This window comes from Phalacrocorax carbo, chromosome 2 (assembly GCF_963921805.1).
Source record: "Phalacrocorax carbo chromosome 2, bPhaCar2.1, whole genome shotgun sequence".
NCBI classification, from domain to species: domain Eukaryota; kingdom Metazoa; phylum Chordata; class Aves; order Suliformes; family Phalacrocoracidae; genus Phalacrocorax; species Phalacrocorax carbo.
In genome coordinates this window covers 126,798,069-126,825,113 of record NC_087514.1, presented here as the reverse complement: position 1 = coordinate 126,825,113, position 27,045 = coordinate 126,798,069, and the positions used below count along the sequence as shown (strand labels likewise).

Below are 27,045 nucleotides of genomic sequence, written 5' to 3'. Positions count from 1 at the left end.
GCATAGAAAGGCTTTGGTTACTTGCTCATTCCTCTCTTCCCTTATATGAGAAGATTTATTTCAAAAAGAAATACTGAACACACAGCTGCCATGAAGATTTATAGATAACTCCTTTAGAAAGAAGCTAAACGATTTAGACTATTGTACTGCCTTTTCTTATTTTTCTTTGAAAAGTAATTTTGATACCATGTAACCAGAAAAAAAGCTCTTCTGCTCTGAAAGAAATCTGTATCAAAGGGGAGAAAATTTTGTATTCTGTGCAAAAATGAAAAATCTCGCAGACCAGTTTTATTGTAAACATTTTCATAATACTGTCATGCAGCAGGTAAATGGAATTTCTATTCATTACTCTCTGATAAATGCTATCTCCAGCATCTAAAAATAAAGACACATTGGCAGAACAGCCACAAAGCCCTAGGTTTCTAAACAGAAAAGCTATTTATTGTTGTTAGGGCTTTAAATCATGTTCAACGGAATACGATGAAAATGAAAGGTAGGAATACTCAGTAAATGAAAACTTTTTCATAATAATAAGAAAAAAAATTTACATTTTTTAATACAGTAGAGTCATTAATACAGTAGAGTCATAAAAAATGATAGCTAACAGCTCTTTTTCTTCAAACCAATCTTTCCTTTAACTCTCAGCATTAAATCTTTAGTTTAACACCCTTCTGCTTCAAACTCTGGTGGATATTCAGAATTACCCAAGCAACTGAGGAACTCAGCTCTGCCTATTCACCTCACATTGCAGAAAAGTATTTCTAAACAGCAGTGGAACTCTGACTACTTATTATTTCTTGAAATGCCTCAGCAGAGCACTCTGTGATTTTCAGCAGTAATAACTATATGCACTGGAATGAGAAGAGACAACCAAAAAGATAGCCACAAATCTCTTCTGTGTGGTAGGAAGAAGGGAGAGAGATATTGTCACAGGTTAATCGCTGGGCAGCATTTGGATCGTAATCTCTACGTCAATCAGCAACACTGGGGTTGCTTTAAAAGTTAGGTGAATATTAGAAGTAGAACATGAAAGATACTCAGCAAGAAGGCCTCCCCATTCCATAAAGTTAACGATATTGATCAACTTTGAGAGAGGGGAGAATTAGAACAGTCTTCCACTGAACATTGTTGGCAAATTGGAGTTCAAGCCTCTGTCACTTCAAGGTGTGAAGGGACAACTAAATATCTGCTTAACAGCTTTTCTTCCAAGAGTTTGCTGTGAACCCTATAAATAAATAGATTTCTTCTGAAACCAGTTTTTTGGACATTGTGTATGAGTCTGAAAATGGTCACTCTTCTGCCTCTCTTCTTTTGAATCCTTTCCAAGAGCAGCAGAAAAGGAACAGTATGGAAGCATACTTGTACTCTGAGTAAGAAGTATCAGTGTCCACTGATATCTTGTTTGCTTCTGTATAAAAGAATTTTTATTTCAAACATTTTATTCTGGAAAATGCCTAGCTCCTGTCAGCTGGAAAATTTTCCACTCCATGTATCAATCCCAGTTGTGTATTAATGGCTAAGTCATTTTAATGATGTGTTCATCCTCTTTTTTGTCTGGATCTTTTTGCAGGTGAACAAATACCCTCTTTGAAAGGAGGCATTTCACTTTGGTATGTAACACAGTGTGTTTGATGTCTCTTGCAGCTGTATACTATGTATGATTCTGTGTGACATGTGTTTTCTTAACACAAAATTATGAGTGATGAGCTTGGCTGCTCAGTCAGTGGGATCCACTGTGGCCCAGAAGTCTCCATCATCCCCACCCTCTAAATGGTTCAGTATCCACGGTCCTAATTCTAGCATCTGGCTTCTAAACGGAAGAGCCTAATCTGACTCTTCTATTTTTATCTGTGAGGTACATGACAGCTCATCAGTGAAAGTGAGTACATGATGCTGACTGGTCTGGAAACTGACTGAGATCTTGTTAAAATTATTTCTAAGGAATAAAAAGCTGAGGAGAATGAAGGGAGCTGCATTATTTTCATCCCTAGGTGGCCAATCTTTAAAAGAAGGCTTCAAGGTTCAATTTAAGTTTTTGACAAGTTCATGGTTTTGATAAATAATTGATAAGCTAAAAATAGGTACAAACTGTACATAAATAGCTGCCTACAAAGGAGCAGCAGCACACAAGAATTATTCCACTTCTTCATATGACTAGCATGAGGAAGAAATCTCAGGGACGTTTTTGGGTTAGACCTCACTCTAAATTCTAACATTTTTATTCTGACAGAAGTAACTTCCATATTTATATTAGTAAAGCATGTAGTAAATGAAAGACATTTTGTAGGGGAAGATAACTTTCCACCAGCAATGCCCATGTCAAGAAACTTCCTGGAGAGGCTAGAATAGCAGAAGAAAATATACCGTACTATGTCAGGTTTTGTCTGCACACAAAATGATCCTGAAGAAGGAAATAAAGGAGTTAAATTCTAAGAGGCTTTTCTGTGACAGAACAGGTATTCCTTGGCAAGGAGCACCACAGCACAGCTTGGGGTAATTACGGGGGATGGGTTTCCTCTGTATATTTGATACCGCCTCCAGGTCAGCTTGCTCTACTTCATTGTTGGAGGAGCGAGAGGAGGTAAAGTAGGAGCCAATTGACAAAAATATCACCTGCTTTTTTTTTTTTTTTTTTTTTAAAAGCTTGTACTGGCAGGACAGGAACATTAAAATACAACTCTGGCTAGACAGAGATATTGTTGTAAGGGTAGAAAAAGGAAGGTACATCCACAAGGACTATAAGTATACCTGAATAACTTCTAACCTTTACAGGCTGAAAAAGAAGGCAAACATAACCAGGACTGGTAGAAGAATTAGGACCCAGCAAATATTTCAGCCTTATTAGCAGTAATGGATCAATCCATTTTCCTATTTACACTCTGTGCAGCACAACTGAAGTTGATGAGCTTGCAGGGATATATCCGCAGGGAAAATCTGGCCGGGTGTATAAACACTACCAAATAATTGTGTTTATTTGAAGCATCCTACAGCCTTTTCATCTGCTGAGCCGCAAACTGAAATCACAACGTTTCATTTACATTCAATTTATGCAAATTATGGCACATCCTAGAAGATAAGTACATATTTCTAATCTGATACAAAATGATCGACTTACATCAGAATTAAATCTCAGCTGGCAAATGTTGCATGATATGATTTGCTTTCTTCGATGAGGAAGAGGAACCCCAAATGTATGATTTATTACAGCTTTTTGAATTGGGTCCATCTGTAAAGAGAGAAGAAAAAGAAAAATAAAAGCTTTTGCTGTTCCACTGCATGCTACGTTATCTGTAGCCTCAAAACAGATTCTGCGTCATGCCATACCACACCCCACGTTATAGAAAACTATTCTTTTTCTTTGAAAATTAGTATTTCTTCTTCATGCAGTTTTACAAAGAGGTAATACAGAAAGGAACAAAGAAAAGTGTCGTTAGCTATCTTGAAACACATATCCTCAGGTCATTTCTATATGCACCAATCTCCCTTCACTGCAGAAAGCTAAAAGCTGTAAATGCCTAACAAGTTTACCTATCAAAACACTAATTTATGTTTTTTATATCATAGAAAAGCTAGCTCACTAAATGAAACAAGAATAGTTAAAATAAAATAAAATTACTAAGAAAAGGATCAACAGAAATGTGAAGGAATATGATATACAGAATAACACATAATAGCTCAGTATTATGAAAAGAAAATTAATTTCCCAGGAACCAATAAATCAATCTTTTCCATAAAACAGCTTCTACACAACCTATGAAAAATCCAAATCCTCCAAAGATTATTTTCACGGCCATTTAGAAGAAACTATTTTGAATAAAACCTACTTTAAGGATGAATTTCAACTTTAATGAAAAGCACTATTCTGAACTAACCTCTACCAGAATGCTGATCTGGCAGTGTCTGCAAGTCAGAGTCCCACAAAAAAATGCACCATTTTGGCAGAGGATTTCACAAAAGCTACTCAAGAGACTTTTTTATATGGAGGATTGAAATCAACCTCCCCAAATTCATTGGTCAAAATTATTTATATTTCTTTTTCACAACAAACATTTGGCCGCTGTTTTTAAAATCTAGTAATAGCTTTACAGCAACTTGGTAAAGCCACTGATTAATTTTGTATTTAAATTGTCTTATTAAAAATTGACAGATTTTGATGATGCAAATACAACTAATTGTCTAACTCTGATAATAGCCAGTATTCACACAGTATAACTTGTATGTGTCTTGAGAAAAAAAACCTTGCTCATGTCCCCATCGTTCACTTTTTTCTAGCCTGTTAGCAATGGGTTATTTGACAAAGAAAGAATCAGAGCTTTTCCTTAGAGTAATCAATTATTAATGGAACCTGTAATGGTAGACAGTCGTGGCCTCTATTGCAGTGAATCCAGAACAGATCGCTACAGAAATTTTGCATCACTTGACAGCTGTTCAGTGCCAGATATGAAATAGGTCATTAAACTAATTGCTGTTGAAAATAAATTCAGATTGGTAAAAAATAGGAACAAGGAAAATGGCAGAGCTTTATAGAAAAGTTTGGAAGAGATTTCAGTTCATACATCCTCTTCAATTTGATGTGAAAGTGAAATACCTCATATGTTTGTGCAACCACCAGCACAAAAGAACACCAATCCCTCCTAGAAAGTAGGGATGCCACCCTAACCTAACCCCAAGATAACACTGATGACTAAGGTCAGAGTATATCAAGCTCTGAAACACTACAGTATGCTGTGTAAGATTTTCTGCAGTGATCAACCATGTGCTGGGGCACTCATTTTACTCAGTAACATGACCCTGAAAAAGCTCAAGGTCCAAAAATACTATTGCATAGACCAGAAAGAACACTACCACATAGGAAAGTAAATAAACAGTAACAGCTCTTCGGTTTTTCAACTGCTCTACTACCCAAGAGGTGACTTCTTATGCCAGCAGAACCAATAGATCTGTATCCTGCAATTTTAAACTCTAAAGCATAACCTGGTCTTAACTGATGTAATTCCATTGCTGCTGAAGTTTGGAGAAATATAGTCTAAATTTCTAAAGACATTTTGGCACTGTTCCATTCACCACTGTGGGTCTAAAATACTTAGGAAAACATCAAATTCAGATATATGAATAAGTCAGTGCACAGCAACAAGAAATTGTGCATTCTTTGATCCAGTGTAACTGTTTGCCTTCACATTAACTACAGTTGCGAGATACTATTAGTTTAACCTTCAGTGTTAACATGTTAAAGTCTTTCACATTATCTCACAAGTGCCATAAGTTAATGTCGGGGTTTAACCCGGCAGGCAGCTAAACACCATACAGCCGTTTACTCATTCCCCTCCAGGTGGGATGGGGGAGAGAATCAGAAGTGTAAAAGTGAGAAAACTCGTGGGCTGAGATAAAGGAAGTTTAGTAAGTAAAGCAAAAGCCATGCATGCTAGCAAAGCAAAACAAGAAATTCATTCACTACTTCCCACCAGCAGGCAGGTTTTCATCCATCTCCAGGAAAACAGGGCTTTATCACACATAACTCCGAACATTGCCCCCTTCCTTCTTCTTCCCCCAGCTTTATATGCTGAGCACGACACCGTATGGTATGGAATATCTCTTTGGTCAGTTGGGGTCAGCTGTCCCAGCTGTGTCCCCTCCCAGCTTCTTGTGCACCCCAGCCTCCTTGCTTTTGGGGTGGTGTGAGAGACAGAAAAGGCCTTCACTCTGTGCAAGCACTGCTCAGCAATAACTAAAACATCCCTGTATTATCAACACTGTTTCCAGCACAAATCTAAAACACAGCCCCGTACTAGCTACTATGAAGAAAATGAACTCTAGCCCAGCCGAAAACCAGCACAGTTAAGAAAGACCACAAAGAAACTCTCTAAGGGTTCTATGAAAGATACCACCATGGTTCATAAGATGGAACAACTAATTTTTTTAGTTGGATTTACCCATCTTCACAGTAAGAATTCTAGCACCAAATGGGGTTGGATTTCTGGGGGAACTGATGCTCGCTTATGGAGAATGAGCCAAATAATTTTTCAGAATTGAGAAAAATCATGGATGTGTGGAATAGTTGGTCTATTTTGTATTTAATTTTATTTTGGTCTCATGGAAAAATGTGGAATTTCTTTCCTAATCACTCCACAGATTTCCTCTTTTTATCTGCTGATACAGAAATCCATCTGCATGCTTCCCTTTCTCCCTGTAAAGATGCAGACTTCTAGATATACAGCTACATGGCCTTATTGTGAGCTGGATGATTTGTGTTTGTGGCTCTAAATGAAGAAGTGTTCTGGATAGCCTCCAAGTCAATTAAGAAAAGCTGCTTCAAAGTAAGAATCCCTTCTCTGCCAATTGCTCTTTGATACTGCAAAGCAGAATTAAACTTCTAAACTTAGCCCCAGATTCTAATAAAGTTGGGGCAGAATGCTGGAGTGGTATTTGACATTATTATTTTTTCCTGGAGATTTCATTTGGGAAATACCACCAATCCATAAATTTCAAATAAACATCCAAAAGCACCAGATAAGCCTCCAGAATTTTTATGCAGGAAATTTGAGGAAGGTAACGGGATACCGAGGTGCAGCGTGATAAGCACTCAGATCTCACAGACACTAGAAGACAAAGAGGACCCCTGCTGAGAGTCAGAGGAACAAAGAGATGCAACTGATTGCCAGAAAATAGAGAGCAAGGATTGCAGGGAAGTAAGTATAAAGAGGGAAATAATATCATTTAGCTGAGATAATCAGCAACTGGTGAGATACTTAACAGAATCTCCAAACACTTCTAGGCTTACTGAACATTACTAATTACACATATAAATTGTATTTCAACTTATGTTAATGGTATTTGCTTTCAAAATAAAAGTTATCATGATAAACTTTGATAAAATCTGCTTTTTACTTGTTACTAGTGCTATATCACAATTGCTGAGTTTTTATTTTATTTCTTAGATGCAACTGATTCTATTTACTCCCGTTTATGATGAAGGACGGATTTGGAATCCACATGAAAGATCATGATGATTCTGCTGTCAAAGCTGTGCAACAGAGCAAGATTTGCAAAAGGTTTACTTCCTCTCACCAACTTATTCGCACTACAAGTTAAAACACAAAAAGGGCAAGTTGCCCTGTGTTTGACTTGTTCACTACCTTTTGCTTTTCTACTATCCAGCACTAGGTATCCCTTACTATGTAGCACAGGCTGTGCCACACTTTTCCTTGCAGTCAGTCCAGGGATAGCACATTGCTCAAGGTTTACTGCAAACCACAAGATAACTGTTAGTTTGGGCTATGAAGATAAATATGAAATGTTTCATATTTCATTCAGTTAATTTTTGTTTTCAATACAAAATATAATATAATAATATTGTCTATTTTTTAATTATTCAAGTTGAAATTTATGGCAACATGATATTATTTACTTTCTTTGATCAAATACTGTACTCCCCAAGATCTTCAGGGGGTTACCATACTTAAGCAAAATCCAGGCTTTTTGTGTGCACGGCAGAACCTGGCCCCTTATTCCGTTTTCCTAGCTTTGACCTTACTGCTCTCATTTGGTTTTGCCTGTTTGTTTGAAATTCAACCTTGTCAGAGCAATGGCATTAGCCACACTCTTTGTTGTTCTTGTGCTTACCATAGAGCACAAAAGAGCTGTTTGTTTTGTGGACTGCAGATGAAAGGAGTGGCTGTTGCATTAACTTGTTCTGGATTAAATATCTACCACAAAATCACCACGAACTTGACCCAGGAGATCCCATGCTATCCCACCTGCCTGGGCAACTTTTCCAGAACCACTATAGCCTCTATCCTTGAAGGTGATCTGTAGCCAAGCCTCCATCTCATCGAATGTCATTAAATATCTGCAGAAGGCAGAACTCAGGCAGGTAAATTTTACCTACAGAGAAATTTGATCCTTTGGAAATGTAGATTTCATATAATTTCCACAAATAATTACTAAGTATTTTTTTAAGAATTTATTTTTTATGCTGAAAACGAAATTCAAACACATACTTTTTCCTGAATTTCAACAAATATTTAAAATATATAACTTTTATTAGTCCTTTTCATGTGACTTCTTATCCCAGAGGCATAAGAGTATGCTTAAGTTAAAAACAACAACAAACTGAGAGCAAAGGAAAGCCTGCAAGTTTGATCCACAAAGGCTCAAATTATAAAAAGACATAAACCAAAGGGAGTTAGTTTTATTTTTTTAATTGTGTATTAAAACCAAGGGGCATGACACGAGCATTTCAAATGCTTGAGGTTGGCAGTAAACTAATGGAATTGCACTGATGTCTATAAATAAAATAAAAAGATGAAGATAATGTGGATGCCCAGAGCCTGTTCAGAACATATGCTAGGCCTAAAACAATAAAATAAGAAAGTCTTTTTTTCTCAAAGCCAAATAAATTAGCTGCAAAAGACTGACTCAAATCACTATGGTCCTACACTAAGTGAGCAGAAAACCATGTCAGGTCATTGAAGCTCTCAGGAAAAAAATTGCTGTAGACCATTTCAGTGGTAATTTACAAAAAATTACCCACCAGAACACTGACCTCCATGACTCGAATAAGTAAGTGAATTCAGTGACACAGTTACCAATACTGCTCAGAACTTCTTAAAATCCAGATGCTAACACAACGCAATGTTACAATGAAAATAAAATTAACGGAATGATATTCTGAGTACAATTTCTTACCATAGGTCTGCATTTCTACAAACATATTTAATTGTAAGTACAAAAATTAATTCACACAAGCATACTGTAATATTATTATACTTGCAGGCAAGGTATTAATATTTCCACAGGAGTTGAGACTTATGTGAACATCTTAATTGTAAAATTGATAAGAAATAAAGATAACTCAGTGGGGGCTCTCTTAATTCATTGTGTTCCAACAAATGATAAAACTAATAAGAGCATTGGAAACAGTATAAATCCTGTACCAATGACATACACAACGCCTTACCAAGCAAAAAAGAAGAAAATATCATATCTTCCACAGTTTAGACTTACGGTGAACCTACTCCATTTTTAAAACAGCATAATGGATGCAGTTTTAACACCAAACAGTTCAAACATAAAACTGCCTACTGCATTATAATTGTGAGATACTAGCAGAAACAGAAGAGCACCTACTAAAGCTATGGGAAAGCTCAATCCTGTAAAGACACTGTTATTTATAACTGGGGAATTTTTGAACCAGAAATTTTCTCAGGGCATACTTTGACTATTTCCAGTTGAGAATTGATCAGTTCCTCTCTGATCTCATGAGCATCAAGAATCCACAATCATTTCACCTGCAACAATGCTGCTAATTGTACAGATGTAGCTATATCACATTATATTAAATTACATTATATTATATCTTATGCCGAAAATCTGATTTTTTTTTGAGAACTGGTGGACATTCAGCCTTATATTGCCCATGTAGAGTGCCCATATTATGGGCACTGTTCAGCTGTGTGGTAGCTCCTTCTTCTCCAGGAGATACCTAGCATCTACTGCAGCTCCACATTCAAGCCGGACAAAGCATGTGCTACAGGTCTAAAAATTCCGGGACGTATGGGAACTACTGGGTGTCACACACTGCAGTTCATTTCTGTGTGTGCACATCCATCTCAAACCTCCTGAAAGTGTTTATTAACTGTGTGCATGTTTAAAAAAAAAAATAAATCTGTGCAGCACATGTAGTAGGTCTGATGTTTTCCAGAACCGTCAGACCTATAACTTACAATCTACCTGGCACATTCTTAATATACTGGTATCCAGGTCAGAAACAGAACAGTTCAAAAACAACTCAGTGATTTGATCCTAAGTATATTTGACATTCTGTATTTCCATAAGAAATATGTCCCATTGTCTGGGACAGCAGTCCAGGGCTTTTTTTCCAGCACCACATTAATCTGTGAATAAGAATCTTATAAACTAACCAAAAAACCACAATTCAAAAGTAATGATGGGAAGAGCTTAGCAATCATAATTAAACAACAAAAAAAAGGATGTTTAACAATATTTTGGTTTCATGTGGAAGAACAATATGATGTCAAACGGTTAAAATACATGTTCTAGATGTGCTACCATGCATGGTTTATTCTTTTACAGCTAATTTATTCAGTATTGCCCTAGTAATTATGGTGAATAATTATGCAGTGAATTGAATGCAGCATTACACATCTTTTCTTAGTGTCTACCATTTCTGCTCTTATCAATGAAACAGGGTAGAACTATCCTGATATTTTTCATGTACATAAAACAGAAATATTACTCAACCTAGTTAAATATAAAACAATTAATATAAAATACCTACAACAACTACAATAATGTGTGATATTTGCAGAAGAATTACTTTTCTTTAAAAAAAGTCATATCTATCAAAAAGAAAACTGTAATCACTTCCCAAACAACATACCTGGTTTATGTAACTTGAATAGTACTTCAGAATGAATTCCCAAAGTAAACTTCTTATTCTCTTGTTGAAATCTTATAAGAGAGTAAGGATCTCTCTGGGTTTTTTGTTTGGGTTTTGTTGTTGTTTTTTTTTTTAATGGAGCTATTTAATTGTAGCAGTCACCTTTCTGATGTGACTATTATTTCTCTCTTGCTTTCTTTTTTGTTAGTTTTTTCTTGTAGATTTTTCCACTTGGCAATGAGATGCTGAGGCAGCAGCAGTATTTCTGGCAAACTGCTTGAATATACAGAAACCAGTCAGAGCAAAAGGATTTGCATTCACAATGGTATTGCACACAAATACTGTAACCACACAGAGATTATGCAAATCCTTATACTCTGATTGTCTAATAATGGTTGTCAGTCAAAAGACAAGAATTTGCATATGCTAAGGCTAGTGAGAAATAATCACACAGTGATTATGCTAATCAAACACACTAAACAACATGTGAAGGGCTGTCAAACTGGAACAAATCTGTGTATGTATATGTACATATGCTAAATACAGAAACACACAGTGCTAAAAGAACATTAAGGTTGCAGATCAAGCCCTTAAAAACATGCAACGCCTATAAGACTTAATTTAATACCTTTATGAATTTACATTTTGAAATTCCTTCACATATTTTTCCTGAAAGATTCTGGTTTTGCTCTCTTCAGAACATGGACAATGTTCACTTAATGAGCAACTGTTCAATGTTTTGTTTTGTCCAAGGGGTTCAATGAACAGCCCTAGACCTCGTTTACTGTGTAAAGCTGAAACATCGCTCCCAATGGGAATCATCAGCCTACTCATTGGCTGTCCTACAGTCTTCACCGACACAGGATGCGAGTACTTCACAAGTATAATTAACTTATTTTCAAAACTTCTTTGATAGCTAAAAGATGTTGTGTTTTTAGAAATGGAGAACAAAAGTACACACTGCTTCCAGTTACCCAATTTAATATACCTAATAGCACTTACTATTATATTGCCTTTCAAATGTTCACCACACAGCTCCTGACTTCAAAGTCATCTGTGAAGGTGCTACACCAACTAAACGCAGCCTTACGACTGCAAGTTGGACTCAGATTCCATAAAGCTGTCTGAGAAAATTTTGGGTTAAGTGCCTTGCCTCACATCTCTCAGAAGAACTCTCCAGGGAGGTATTCAACTGGTCTTCTGGAATGGGACAGCCCTTTCTTTTCTCCAGTCCCATCTCATTCAAAACATGTTTTCCAGTTTCTTCAACAAACAGAGCAGAATACCATGGATAATAATCTTCTGAATTATAAAACCATGATTGTTCCCCAGTGCTGATCCAAAGGACACACAAAATTCAACCAGACCTAAAAGGTCCCAAAGGAGAGAAGCTGAAAGGCAAACAAATGTGGCATGTTTGTCATATTGTGCAATTATCCAGTGGACAACGCTCAATGCAACAATTGCAGCATAAGAACAGACTAATATAGGCTCATAGAATCATAGAATGTCCTGAGTTGGAAGGAACCCACAATGATCATCAGGTCCAGCTCCTGTCCCTGCACAGGACAACCCCAAATTCACACCATGTCTCTGAGGGCGTTGTCCAAGTGCTTCTTGAATATTACCAGGCTTGGCCCTGTGACTACCTTCCTGGGGAACCCGTTCCTGTGCTCCAGCACCCTCTGGGTGAAAAACTTTTTCCTGATATCCAGCCTAAACCTCCCCTGGCACATCTTCCTGCCATTCCCTTGGGTCCTATCATTAGTCACCAGAGAGAAGAGATCAGCGCCTGCCCTTCCTCTTCCCCTTGTGAGGAAGCTGTAGACTGCGATGAGGTTTCCCCTCAGTCTCCTCTTCTCCAGGCTGAACAAACCAAGTGACTTTAGCCACTTTTCGTACGGTTTCTATGCAACAGACCACCTTGGAAGTGGGAGACTTACTCACTCCACCTTTAGCAGGTGTTATCAAAGTAGTGCAGAAAGAAGGGGTGGATTTTTTCTTTTCAGAAACTTACTTAAATGAGCAGTGGCAGATGGTAAAAATATGAATAAACCCAAAACAATTGCTTAAAACAAAAAGAGACAAATGTTATACTCTCTCTAAAGATATCTCTAAAGATAGCAATAAAGATAAAACCTAAGGTTCACAAATGCCATTTGTTTTCTCAGCTTCAACCAAGAACAAAGCAAAAATAAGCTCATGAGAAAGAGAACACATTAAAAAAAAAGCTAAGGGCATTTTCATGTTTTGTGGTTAAGGAAAGAGCTTGGAACAAAAGGTTGGCAGACATAATGAGGGTTACACAACAAATTCCCAATAACATCATTCCTATGTGAATGAATTTCAGAAAGCTGGACCAAATGTTATAATTGGTATTTAATAATAGGGGGTCTTTCTAATCACAACAATAAAAGCAGGATGTGTGCCAGACAGAGAACTGGCAGAGAGGCACTTGATTCACTCTTACAAGTGAATTCACTCTTACAAGCTCACAAGTACGAGAGTCCAAAGTGGTCTCTGCAAACTACTACATGTTTTTCAGAGAAGTGGCTGTGTATATATGTGTTTAAGGAGTGGGAAAATAATTCTGCAATGCAACCTTCCTTATTGTGCTGCTATGCTTTTTTAGCCTATTTTAAAAATGCTTCTTATTTACCCTTTTTATTCTGGTGACTCCAGGAAAAAAAACATTAAGAACTAAGTTGTAGTGTATAATTAGAATATTTTAAAACATACACTGTTACCTGAAAAAGCCCAAGGGATGCTTCAGTCATTATTAAAATACTCTATCAAATCTATACCTTTATAACATTTCAACACATTTAAAAATCTGTCTTAGTGAATTAGGATTTAACATGGAAGAAGTTACAATTCTTAAGCCATACTTGCGGAACCAGAGAATAACAGACTAAAAGGGACGCTAAGATATCATTTAATCCTTACTGCACACCATGAAAAGAAAAAAAATGTTATGGGGACAGAATGTTTTTATGCCAGGTTTTAGCGTGGGGTGAGTGAGTATTTTCATGAAACAAAGGCTAAAATACAGCAGCTGAATCTTGGAGAGACAGAAATTTTTCAGATTCTCATTTTATAACTGTTTCAGAGTAAAACACACTGACATTTCAGTTGAAACATTTACCAAAGCTGCTCTGCTTGTTTAGCCACCAGGTCTCTGACAACCCTTTACAACAAAGTAATTAGAAAATTATTGAATTTCTCTCCCACTTCTTAAACGGATGTCTGTCTTTCTTCAAAATCTGGTAGAATCATTTCACTTCAGGTACGAGTGTAGACATTTGCTGGTATAATTATTTGACCACAGGCGCTTTTTTCCTGTCTTTTTTTTTTTTTTTTGGTCAGCACTGAAAAAAAGCACATAAACCATTTCCATTTCGACTCCCTTCTCTCAGAAGAAATATTCTACTGTTCTTCCTACTGTTCTTCTTAAGAAAATCCAAGGATATAAAACTATGTGGCCAACTGTCATCATATTGCCTCACATCTTGAGATTCAAGACAATTTCATTTAAATTCATTTTATCACCACTAGTCAAGACAGAAAAGTAATGTTCCCATATGGGAACTGAAGTGCTATAGTTTGCACATGCAGCTGAATATACCCTTATAAGAGGTAATGTTAAGTACGAGGGTAAATAATATGCGTAGCTATATTCATAGCCCTCATAAAGATCACTAAGAGCATTTTATCCCCTTGCATGAGAAAAATATTTTAACTTTGCTCAGCTTATAGATTACAGTCCATAGAAGTTGTTAACCTGCTTACTTCCTCCATAATTTTATTAGCTCTAAAGCCTGCCTGAATTTTTGAACGAGGATGAGACTCTGTTCAGGAAATTCACTTCCACTAAGAGGAGGAGAATTACAAAATTGGAAAACTGAATAAAAATGTAATAAATTCTCTTGGTATAGTTTGAGAGCTTATGTAATAATGAAAATAAACATTGCTGGGCTTAGTAACTATGCATGCATAAATAACAATAAAATTTGCTACTAAGCTGAGCAAGATCCTAGGAAGATGAAAGAAATAGGTGGTCAGAAGGTGGCTTGCATTTTAATAAGATATTTTTAACTGCAAAATTAAGATCAACCTGATTTCTGCTTCAGACCCTTTAGGATGCAGAAAGTAGGAGAAGGTAGAAAAGAAACAATTTAGAACAAATGGAGATTATTACATTATTAACCCAACTCCCCACCATCTGAAACATCTCACGTTTCCTTCATGGTACAAAACCACAATTATATTGCCTTTTGATGAAAAGAACACACTTATACCTGCCCTGGGTACCCACAATGTGACTGTACTTTTTGAGTAATTCTCCACAGTTTGCCACTGAAGTTCATTCCAAGTCTCATGTCAGTCTTAGTGACTGAATCATTAGTGCAATCCTGAGTGCAATGAACAGCTGTGGAGAATATAGTTATGGCTCATTCACTACTTGAAGTGCTTTAATCCCTTCCTACCCATCTCTGGAATGTGATGCATTAAATAATTCTCAGTGTGTTTTTATATCATTTGGAAAAAGATGAAAAGTTAACAGGGTATGTTTCTGTGCAGTTTCATCTTTGAAGTTTTATCTGAATGATATGTCAAAATTGAAATTTAGAAAAAAGTATTGCCAGGGAAGTACCATTCTGACCCTGACTTCTGAGCTTTTTGTAGATCAAACCAGAACTAAATTAAACAAAGGAAGGAAAGAAAACCTGTTGTTACTTGTGTGTGTACAGAAATACTAGCCCAAAGTTCAATATATCTCAAAACAAGCTTAAAACATCAATCTCCACTTCTTCCAGGTGTCCACTACCATAAATATTAATATATCTACAAAGTCAAAAAGGTGGTGGTAGGAGGGGCCTTCACTTTCTGGGCTTCTTCACAGTTACTTTTGGTTTTTCTGTTGTGAAAGGACAATATGAGAAGGGGGAATTAATTAATTTCTTCACCACCATGGCAGATTGTGACATGGTTTCTTTCTACACTAGTGATTTGGCTTGAACCTAGTTCTTTTCTTGAATTCTCTGATTGATTAAAGTTACTTCATGTTGATTTTGGTCTCTCCATGATTTTAGGTCAAGCAAACTCAAACTGGATGCCCTTATCTGAAATCAGCTCCGACTATATTGGTGATGTATTGATGTATAGATCCTGACACATACAAGGTAGTCAGAGGCTCCTTGACCAGGTGAGAACTGTGGTGCAGGCTACAGCCTAGTGCATAAGAAGGGATGCTCTGTGTTCCTCCAGGGTGGAACCCCAAATGAGCTAATTCATGTGGATGGGAACCAGAATTTGGGCAAAAAAGAAGGGATGGATGAATCAGCTAGACACTGAACTGCTGCAGGCAAGCGGCCTTGAGAATTCTTCCGTCTCCTCAGCCAACCCCCAGCCAAAAGGGCAGTATCGCTTAACATTCAGTGAAGCCAGGGTGCTGTTGAGTATTTTGAATTAATCAGGTTGAAAAGGATTTCATATATATTATGAACTGAAACACAATAGGAGCGCTCATCTGAGTATTTCAGTGCTTTACAAGGACCACTTACAGACAGGTAATTAACATATGAAAACTGAGCTGTACTAGAACTTTTGGCAAATCCACTTGTTCTCATTCACAGCCTTATGCCTTAGCACTAGACAGCACAGGCATAATTGATTCAAAATCATCTATGTCTGGAGTACCTCACACAAGTACCTATGGATGTGAAGACAGGCAATTTTATTGCCTGTGAACTGTCTAGTTGCTGCCTGCAAGTCAAGTACTTAAAGACATCTGCACTGCTAGCATTATCTTTTCAGAAAAGAAGCTCCACAATGCAAAAACACCCCAGCTCTGGTTATTTTGAAAGATTCATTTTTTTTATGTATAATTTGATGCCTATGGATACGGTTTAGGTGCATTGCCTCTGCTTTTACAGTAAAAGCTCTGCCCTGGAGAGATCTACAACACAGAATAGGTCAAAGGGACCTGATAAGATGGCAGCAACTAATGAAAGAATTCTGAAAAAAAGAAGATGACACCAAAAGTGCAGTGCAAACCCCAGAGGGTTTGCTTCTATCTTCTCAGATGTCTGCAGGACTTTCAGCCTTAAGACTGGTTTTATTTTCTATCCATTTAATTATCTGTGGTTATAAAAATAACATCACCATCGAAAATGTCATTCCTCCTGCTACAATAAAGCTCTTTTAGCTTTATACTGAAATTATATTAGAGATGAACCCTATCCACCAGGACTTATTCCTGCTTATCTTGACACTCTAATGGAACATGTTCAAACCAAGACTTGACCTTGGATCTCAGCTTTCATAATTATGTTCAGGTCTTAATACTTACGTAACTGTATACATTCATGTGCCAGGATTAATCATTAATGACCAGGATTTTTGTGATACATTTAAAAGGCCGGGAAATATTATCCTTGTCTTACAGATAAGAACTGAGAGTAAGTAATGGTTCAAGGTCACCACTGAGGTCTGTGCCTGAACGCGGAGATGAACCCACCACTTCCTCTGTCAAACCCTTTCTTCCTAGCTCAGAGCAGTGCTTCTGGCCAGCCCCTCACCACACTTCAGGTGTTTCTTGGTTCTTGTTTCAAAAGAGAGCCTGAACTAGTGGGAGGGAAGTTTTTACCCCTGCAGCTCTCAGGAGCAGCTGCAGGCACAAACAGTTCTGCTATGGGATAGAAAACTAAAGAGATACTTTTCCTTCAGGAGCAGCTGCAAACTTCAGTGCTCCAAACCTCTACCCTTCTTCTTTTCCTGTGTCTTCTTTAAAGCGCTGCTGCCTTTTCAGGCGCTACTGAGAAAACTGTACCTATTGTAATCTCCTTGCAATTTGTGTAGCAGATTGCCTCTGTAATGGTTGTGCCTACGGCTTGAAAAGAAGAGGAAGCCAGGAGACTCAAATATAAAATTAAAACCAACAGTGTAGTTTGTTATATTGAAATGGACTTGTATCTGCTCAGACCCTTCTACACATGAGAAATCCATGTTATTAAAAAAGGCATCTGTGCAATCACCAATTAGAATTAATCACTGGAATGTTTTTCTTCTTCTTTCCCCCTTCAAAAAATCTTCAGTTTGCACTCTGTGTGAGGAGCCACACAGCACATTCACAGCATGCAGCAGTGTCAGCTGATCCTGAAAAATCCAGTACGTTCTTGAGAACCATCCATTAACTGTTTACTAATGGCACTCCTGAAACATCAACATTCAAGTAACTGCTTTTAGTTTTCCTTTCAGATTTATGATTACTGAAATGGCATTACCAGTGCAAATTCTCCCTTTCTGTCACTTCTTGTCTTTCTCGTTAACTGCAACTGGAAATTTAACACTTTAGGTAGCATTATGCACTTATCAGGGTAAGGATTTCTTACATCAGTTTTATATTGGTAAATAATACTATAACAAAGGCACACAATCAATGTAGGGTTACATCACCTCCTGTTGATCAAAAACAAACTAAAACAAGCCCCAAAAATCCCCGCATTTATACCAGGCAGGTCAGGTGTCCCAACTGTTAACATTAAACCTGAACTCAAGCAGAACATGCCATTTCCTGGCTGCTCTCTGGAAGACCAGCACCTCATCAAATCTGCTCCCATCTGAGGCTGGTATCTGAATTTGTACTCTTGTTTGGCCCAACACAGTGAATTGTTTGTCAGACCGCTAACCAGGGCATTCACGATGAGTATAATGTGAAAATCACAATGACATCTTCTGGCAGTAAGTTTCTCCTCCGTTGAGCCTCCACAGAAATCAGATACAGACTACACGTGCTTTCCTTAATATTCTTGAGCAGGATGAATACTTTGCTAATAGTGGTCAATTACTATGCAAATATCCAGTAATTGCACCAGTCAAAAGCAAAACATGTTACAAAAGGCACTTAAGATCCCCCCAAAAAACACAAACAAAATCAAACCTCAAAAAACCCAAGTAAAAGCAAAAATGGAAAATGAATAGTACAAGGCGAGAGTTAATTATTAAGAAAGAGAGAAAAATTGTTTCCCAGTCTAAATTCTCAAAACCTATGTTGTTTACAGTGATGTAAATATAAAAGAGCAAAGCTACAACTTTAAACTGGCACATTGCAAGTCCTATGTTTCTATAATTATGCTTGTGCTGTCTAAGATTAATCAGGGTAGTTAATGATGCAAAAAATTACATTTATAATCCAGTCTGAATACAGCTGTACTGCAAGCTAAGATCTAAGTGCCATTAAGGTAAATGGAATTAATGGGCTGTCCCTGGCAATCTTTATATCTATCAGTTACTAATTAACATTCTTCTGCAAAGAAAAATTTATGGGAGAAAAATACATACAGAAGCAATAATGTTAAAACTTGCAACACACTGCAGTCACAGGGTAGTCGTGCAGCTGTAATAGACAATGTGTTGTGCTCATTTCAACAGAGAACAAGAAAGGGCCAACTGGTACTGCAATCAGTAAAATCTTTTATGTTAAGTCATTTATTTTATATGACACAAATTATTACTACCAATGATGAACTTTTGTGGGAAATGTCGACTTCAGCTAATAGTGGAAGGACTGAGCAGAAGCAGCAATAAAAACCTGGTAGTTAAATTAGCTACTAAGAAAAATGAACACTGTGTGTTATCTTTGTAGATAATGTAGCACATTTGCTGCTTCCACATATGACTCCCAACTTGATTACTGATTTTATGCATTCAGTACTTGCATTAGTTTTAAAAGTGTTCCTGCTAAACTTTTACCATGATCTTAGCTTGGCTCTCCTTTGGTTTTGACTTTGTGACATAAAAAGCGCTGCATAGTTCTTTAGGGCCCTTTTTAAAATCCTCCTTATCTTCTTGCCTGTGAACCTATGCACCATCACTTCACAGACCAGGAACCAATAGTAAAGAATGTGTCTTACAATGAGCACCAGACCTTCAGAGGTTGTTATATGCTGCTCTTCTGTTTGGAAAACAAAACAAAAGAAAGAAACCCCCAACAAACCAACAAAATAACCACCCAACCCCTGACCAAAAAACACCCCCCAGGAACAGACACACACACACAGAGATGAGCTGTAGCATGAATCAAGTGGTGACCATTGTACCTGAAAAATATTCCCCTCACTAAAGGCAGTAGTAGTGGGTTTAAACCAATATCAAGATATTTAGGTTTACTGTAAGTAAACCTAAATGAGAACAAAAATGTTAATAATTCTGAATTTATGCTCGCAAAAATCCAGCTTAGAGTTAATCCTTCAAAACACTGATAACAGTATGATTCCAAGTAAACATCATAGAATTAGGATGATTTTAATCTTCCCAGACCCTGACCAAAAATGGTATATAACTACGACATGGTGTATTACTACCAAAAATGGTAATATTGTTACTGGTATTTATGTAAGTGAGATTCATTAAATAGTAATGGCATTGCCTGGGTTTTTTACTTATTCCCTATGTCAGTCAACGAATTTTATGTTTTTAGTACAGACATGTTGACCAGAACAAATCACAATTTAATGCTTTCCAGTTAAAGTTGTAAAGCAACATTTAGGATATTTGCACATTTTTCTAACTTAGGCAGTAAGATGCCAGTGGTAAAAAACATTCCTGACTTTAGAACTTACATGAACAGCTATTTTGCACACACTGTAGATGGTTAACAGATAAGATTTTTAATTAACTCACGAAGACTTAGCATAATTTACCACATAGGGAAAAAAGCCCCTGACCCCTTGAGAAAAATTAATTATACTGCTAGAAAAATATGTTGTACATTGGTAAGAATTCCATTCTAGTGCTATAGGAATAAGCACTAAGTATTCTAACATGCTGTGTTGTGAATACCATCTTCTCCCTTTGTCACCCCACCATGACCTCCCAAAAGAAAATATAGTCACATGCAGAATTACCTCTCTGGACTGTATAATTTTAAACAGTACAGCAGGAGGAGTTTGTTAGAAATAAATACTGATTTACAAACGTTGATAAGCTTGCAGAGAAAAGAAGGAAAAGTCTATAAACCCAGTACCAAAAAATACAACAGACCTAGTGAATTTGCTACTCCAAGAGCACAAAGAGAAATACATAATTTCATGTTTCTGAGGGAATTGAATGAGATAACAGATAAACCCTGTCACGAGGGATCTGACTGCAATGCAGTAAATGCTAAAGTAGGTGTCCAATATTTCCATTGTACAGTATGGCACATTTGCAACATAAAAATACCACACATCATTTCTATTCAAATCAATGCTTTTTAAAAAGTTATCTGTAATGCTTCTGATTACAAAGCATATTCAGTTAAAAGAAACAACCAACCAAACAACAAAAACCAAAACAAAACAATCCCACAAACAAACAAACAAACAAACAAATACCCAAAAACCCAAACAAAAACCCACAACCCACAACTCATTTTAGAGCTTTTCTCTGGTGCTGTCTATGCTAGTACATCAGACATGTTATTGCAGGGCCTAGTAGTGCTTCTATACGGAAGGTTTTCCCACTGTAACTTCTCTGTTTAGGAATTTATAAACATTTTTGAACCATATGCTTTTGCTCTGAACTTTATAGAAAAGAAAAGAAGTTCTTTTCTAAGAAGCGCATTTATCGACCTAAAATCGAAAGCAAATGGAAACACCACGTAAAGGTATCTTCAAACACCATGTTAAAAACAAATATTTTTGTAATGCAAAAGGAAGATAAGCAAGACAATTACATGATAATATGGTTCAATCTCTTTGTTATTTGCTTTTAATAGTGAACATTATGTTGGCAAGAATGCTGGATGACCATTCTGCACAGTGGAGGTCTGCCTTTTAGTCATCTATAATGCAATATGCTAATTCACCAGAAGTTGCTGGGTAGCAGGTCGTTGTGCATACCTTTGATGTGCAAATTCATGCTTAAATGCTTTGAAGAATTAGGGTCTACAGTCCATACTGGATTCACAGCAATATAACATTCTATACTTCGGTGCTTTATCTGAATGCTATCTCTTACAGAGAACTCTACCAAGAGCTGGACAAGGTGGTGTTGTCTCTGTAATAGGTTCAGTGTGAAAAGCAAGTTCCTAAGTAGTTGATATGTTAAAAGCAGTCTTCATCATTCTTACTTATATTATCTTTTTATTGCCACATTGTTCTGCTTAAAAATGCCCACTATTACTTTTATCTAGTTTGTAAGTTACTTTTTAAATAATGTGAAACAGTCAGTGTATGACATTTTCAAAGATTCATGGTCCTACAAATGTTGTCATAAACATCTAATTTTTAAACTTATTAGTCTTAAGTAAGGCATTACCAATTTACATAATATATTGTGGCAGACTGCCATTTTACAGCTAACCTGCATTCGTCAAAATAAATTAACAAAATTCATTGTATGATGGTACAAAAATATAGATGTAATTGCAGAAGCTGTAAGATTCCACTAATTCTGATTTCATAATTCAATAATGAATCTGCTGAATAAAGAACTTTATTAAGTTAGGCTGGTAACTCAAGTTTGTGGAAGCTAAGCACTGGAACAGATAGGTGAAAGGACTCTCTAAGGTCAAAAAAGCCCAAACAAAGTCCTGTAAAGGAAGTAATTCTTCAGGCGATATAAAAAAGGTTTAATCTTGGACCTAATACTTATCCACTTATCCATCCTTGCTTCAGTTGTTCCTGTTACAGAACCAGGGAAGCTGTTTATGTTAGGAAGCTTCTCCCGTAAGTTTGCCTCTTTGAAAAGCAGTCTAAAAAAGTATGTCCTCAGTATATGTGTTAACAGCCAATGCAGTGGCTCGAGGGTATGCCTGTGACCTGTCCCCCCACTCTCTTGGTAAGCAGTTTTCCAGGAGACAAGACCTCCTGTTTCCTGCAGTTCACTCCACCTCATACACACTACAACACCCACCTTTCTCACTCACCCCACAGGGACAGTTACAATGACCCCCCTCCATAAATACACCTCCGAGGTGACAAACGCCTCATTTTGCACTTTTCTCTGGGTGGATGCCAATGGGCCAACTGAACAAACTGAATTTCATTGCTGCCGTTGCTGTTACGCTACACCTATAGGAGCTGTCTCTAGAAAGTGCTTTCAGATGCCCATGACAGAAGCTAATAAGGGGCCTCAAACAGTTTATCACAGGCAGAGGGACACCTTTTGCCAAAAGGTGCACACAAGTAAAAAGAAAGTTTAAGCCTACCCAAGGTCTGCAAATTTGTCTTTTAGATTTTTCTCAGTGCTTCCTGAAGAACTCAGTTACCTGTTTGGAAGCAACATCTAAACCTGAGCCAGGAGAGAAGAGCCTTCCTCCTACACTTTTCCTCCTACACATTCCCAGTCAATGTGTCTAAGTATTTGCTCTCTGTTGACTCACTTGTTCCCTTGAGGCAGGAATTTCTAATGGCTTAAGTATTCTTTTGCTCTTAGACTCTGGCCTGCAAAACATAAGCTTGTTAACTGAGATGGCAACAGGAACATCAATATTTTCTGGTGACAAGCTCATAATTTTTTTCTGTAAGGAGCCTCAATATTCTTTCTAGAGATAAGGTATATATCCTTCCTTGTTTTCTTCAATAGCTATTCCTCCCTTGAAACCTCCTTTGATTTCATTATTGAGCCAGAATAACACCAAGCAGGTAATCTTATGCAAATATAATATTCATACAAAATAGCATAGCTTCTCCACAGCCATATACAAAAATACGTGTTCCAAAGTGTTTGTGATTGATTTTTGATGGTGCCTTTTCTTCTTCCTTTTTTTTAAAGCATTTTTTCATAAACAGGGAATAGTTCATAACCATGTTTATGTGACAACAAATCAAATGTAATTTACCAATGCTACTATACCGGTGAAGGGTTCCTTAGAAAGAAGTGGCAACAACATAATGTCCACTGTGTTTAAAATCTGTTTTATTCACATTTCCTGCTGTCAGTTGCTCTTTTTTGCCATCCAGTGTTTACACTGCTGAATGACAGAAGTCCAGCTTTGCTACCATGGGAGACCAATCATTTCTACAAAAATTGAAGCAAGAGCTTCTATTCTTCAGCAATAGGTAGCAATTTAGGCCATACATTTACAGGAAAGATATGACTGGAGAGATCCAGGGTATGTCAGTAGAAACACACAAAACGATTTTGAGATGTGGAGCTCTCCTTACCCCTTCAGACTCCCCACCTGTAATAACCTGAACTTCATTCTTAGGATTCATCTCTCTTCCTCCTGTTTGTCAACTAGGATACCAAAATCAGCCAGAATTCAGGGGGGTTTACACATCCTCAACTTGTCCCTACTAGATACAGAGTTTTAATTAGATAGAGAATGGGACAGTGGCACTGTCACATCATTGACAGTGGTGAGGAGTCTTGAGGAAGAACCTGAAGATGACAAACTCATCTTGAAGACAAGGAACTGAATGATGGCATATGATGACATATTCATAAAGCTAGTAAGAAGGAAAAAGGCCATTCTGCTGTGAGATTCATAAGCAGGAAGGCATAATGCTAGGGCTTATAAACTACTATGCGAAAACATGTAAAACCAGTAGCTCAGAGGTACAGTACCTCATACGCACAGTAACAAAGGTTGATAGATGACACTTAAGGTTTTATGTTTAATGTTCTTGGAGGAAGTGGAACAACTGCCTTAGGGTCAGAACTACCCGTTCCTTCATTCTTCTGCCTGCTGTTTTCTATACAGTTCCCTGCAATGCACTCCTCCTCCAAAATGGCTTTTGTCACAATCACCTAGTCTAGTTTACTCCTAATTAAAAATTTAAGAGATACACATTACTGCACCCTTTCTCACTTAGGTGACCTGATTAGGAAGGGGAAACCTCAGCAACAACATAATTCACATGTTGTTCTGTAACCCAGCATTGCCTGCATTTATTTCTGTACAGGAGAAGAAATTGAGTGAATTTTTTAAAAGAAAAGTAAAATATATATAAAATAAATTAAGCTACGTAAATCTTAGATCAGAATTCATTCCACATAAGCTGCTGGACAATAAGTCTGAGTTAAGGACAGGAAATCGTCAAACTTTTTGTGTCTGACAGGTTTAGGTTCCTTCTCATGTTCTCTAAGAACAGTAGGTGTATTCAGCAATTTCATATTACATAGAAGATGATGTGATTACTTGCCTCAAGGGCTAGCATGCTACATCAGATGCACAATGGTAGTTCAAATGCAAAATACAGTTTTCTGAAGGTCCCACTTCAGAACAATACAAAGTTAAAATACCTATTTTATTACTTTCTTATACTAGTAGTGAAAGAATTTTCTTGTAATAAGTGTGCTTTATCAAAAGAATTCAGTTTGAGACTCAGCTATAATGGCTGCCTAAGTGACAATACCCTAAACTTAAACTCCACTAATAATTTGGAGTGGGAAAAGTGAGCTAGGTCTTACAGAATGTATTCGCTATCTCTGGGAGAAAACTGGATTGATAGCAATTTTATTGTTTTCTTTTAAATCTATCCTTGCTTGATATAACTATTCACAGCATTTAACAAAGCCTTGGTTTAGAAAAGACATATGACTTTTATCTGAGGCTGCAGCAATACTAAGAAGCTATAATGGACACATACAGGAAAATCCTATAATGTTATAACCAATAGAGATTGAAGCAAATATTTGCAGTGAAATATGGTACCATAGGCGCCTCTAGTGCTCTCCCCACAAGAATACTCAGAAATATACTATTTGTTAAAAGATTCTACTAATCTTTTAAAACTAAAAATACATCAAGCAAAATCTAATTAGTTACAGCCAACACTACTATTTGGAAATGACTCAGAAAGACATAGTTCATGTATCTAAACCATTAAGCCATTTCTAAACTACGTAAGAAATTTTGGTATCTCTGAGCAATGGAGATAACCAGCTTAAATCAGCTTAAAATAATGGGTGCTACATTTGAGGGCCTGGCAATGGCCCATTTTCAGATCTCCACTGCATATCAGAGTCTTGTGCATGAAAGGAAATGATAGCTACCTCATCCCGCTGCAGAGATGAGTCTGCCGTAAGCAGATACTACACAGTTTAAAAGAATTCAGGTCAATCTCTTGCTCATCCACTTATCTCCTGTAGGACCTGAAGTGAATACCAGTGTCTTTGTACCTCAATTAACCCACCAAAGAGAAAATAAGGTACATAGGATGCTGAAGGATAAAATAATTGAAGACTGAGATGTTCAGAAACTAGGATCTACTCTTGCGTGCAACAAGTTGGTTTTGCAGACCAGTATGAAGTTTATCCCCATCTCTCTGCAAAACATAATATTACAAGAAAATCATTATCCCGGAGTCCTTGGCTATTGCTAGCTGTCATCATACTTAGGAATAAAAAGAAGAGTAAACTTCTCAACTGCAAATCTATTGAAAGGCTGAACACAGTTTGTTGCTTGAATTTATATGGCCATGGCAAACTCACACCATGATAAATTTAAATTTTCTATGCCCATGGGTATCTAAAAACGAGGGTCTATACAGTGCCCACTGAAGTGGCTTCTACTACCTACCCCTGTGCATTAGTCTTTAAGTAACCCAGTGCTGGGAACTGAAAGGACTGATAGGGTTAGAACATTACAAACACAGCCCTTTACAATGAGTAGATAACATTATCAGACTGGAATAGTCCATCACTGGTCAGAACGTCACATCCTGATTCCACTACTGAAGAAAAATAACAAGAATGCACACCCATACACATACATACAAGCCAAAACTCCTGAATTTCAATAGTAATGTTACTGCAGGAAAAAAGTTAATCAAAGGACTCTAATTTCAAACAGTGTCAAAAGAAGACATCGTTTTGCAGCAGATGTTTTGGCAAGCAGAACGTGGACCAAACTCTAAGCTCTAATTGTGAGCTTCTCCCTTACAGTGTAAATTTTCCAAACCGAACATCTCACTAATTGAAGCACTCAACCAGCATATGTTCTGCTCAAGCAACTGTGTGAAGCTTGAAATGCTAGATGTAAGCAGTATTAACTTTTTTTTGCTTTCAAGGCACCAAACACTTGGAAATTACTATTCCTTAATTTAATGCTGAAGTGCAACTTCAATTACTAAGAAGTGGCCGCCTTCTCCTGATGAAAAGAAAATTTGTAAACATCCAGTAGGGAATGATGCCCCAGTTTAAAAACCCCTACCAATTTCCATCCATACTTCACTGCCTCTCTTGTTCTATCACCATACAGAGACACCAACAGGTTTTAAATAGTCTCAGTCACTAAGCCACATAAACATGCAAGTCTGGACAGAATCTAGTCAATGTTTCTAGATCTCAGTCCGAAGATTCATTATATTATTTGAGACCCACCCTTTGGACAGGAGGCAGTACAGCCTGTCATAGTTCAACCCATATGTTTGATATCTCTCTTTACCCCTTCTCCCTACCCTCCCACACTCCTTTATAAACAGTTAGTCAGAGATCCAAGACTATGAGTACTAGGATTCTTATTTTAGCTCTCTGGAGTAAAATAGCAATAATGCAAAGATCACAAACTTAGGAGAAGCATGTCTTAACCAGAGATCTATCTGATCACATAATGTCTTTCATATACCTTCTCTACTTCTAATCTCATCCTTTACTCTTTCCATTTGATCCCTGAACTGAAGCAAGAGCTGAAGGGCAAAAAAAAAAAGAAGCTG

The 27,045-nt window shown here is 37.1% G+C and overlaps 1 protein-coding gene across 3 annotated transcripts in view; it reads right to left on the bottom strand.

Moving 5' to 3' along the window:
* The window catches only part of ZNF385D (zinc finger protein 385D), a 437,843-nt gene that overhangs the window by 99,260 nt on the left and 311,538 nt on the right, over nucleotides 1-27,045 (bottom strand). For all 3 annotated transcript variants that reach the window (XM_064444281.1, XM_064444280.1, XM_064444282.1), the window contains one exon: nucleotides 3,116-3,226. In XM_064444281.1, coding sequence (XP_064300351.1) covers nucleotides 3,116-3,226 — 111 coding nt within the window. The remainder of the gene's footprint in view (nucleotides 1-3,115; nucleotides 3,227-27,045) is intronic.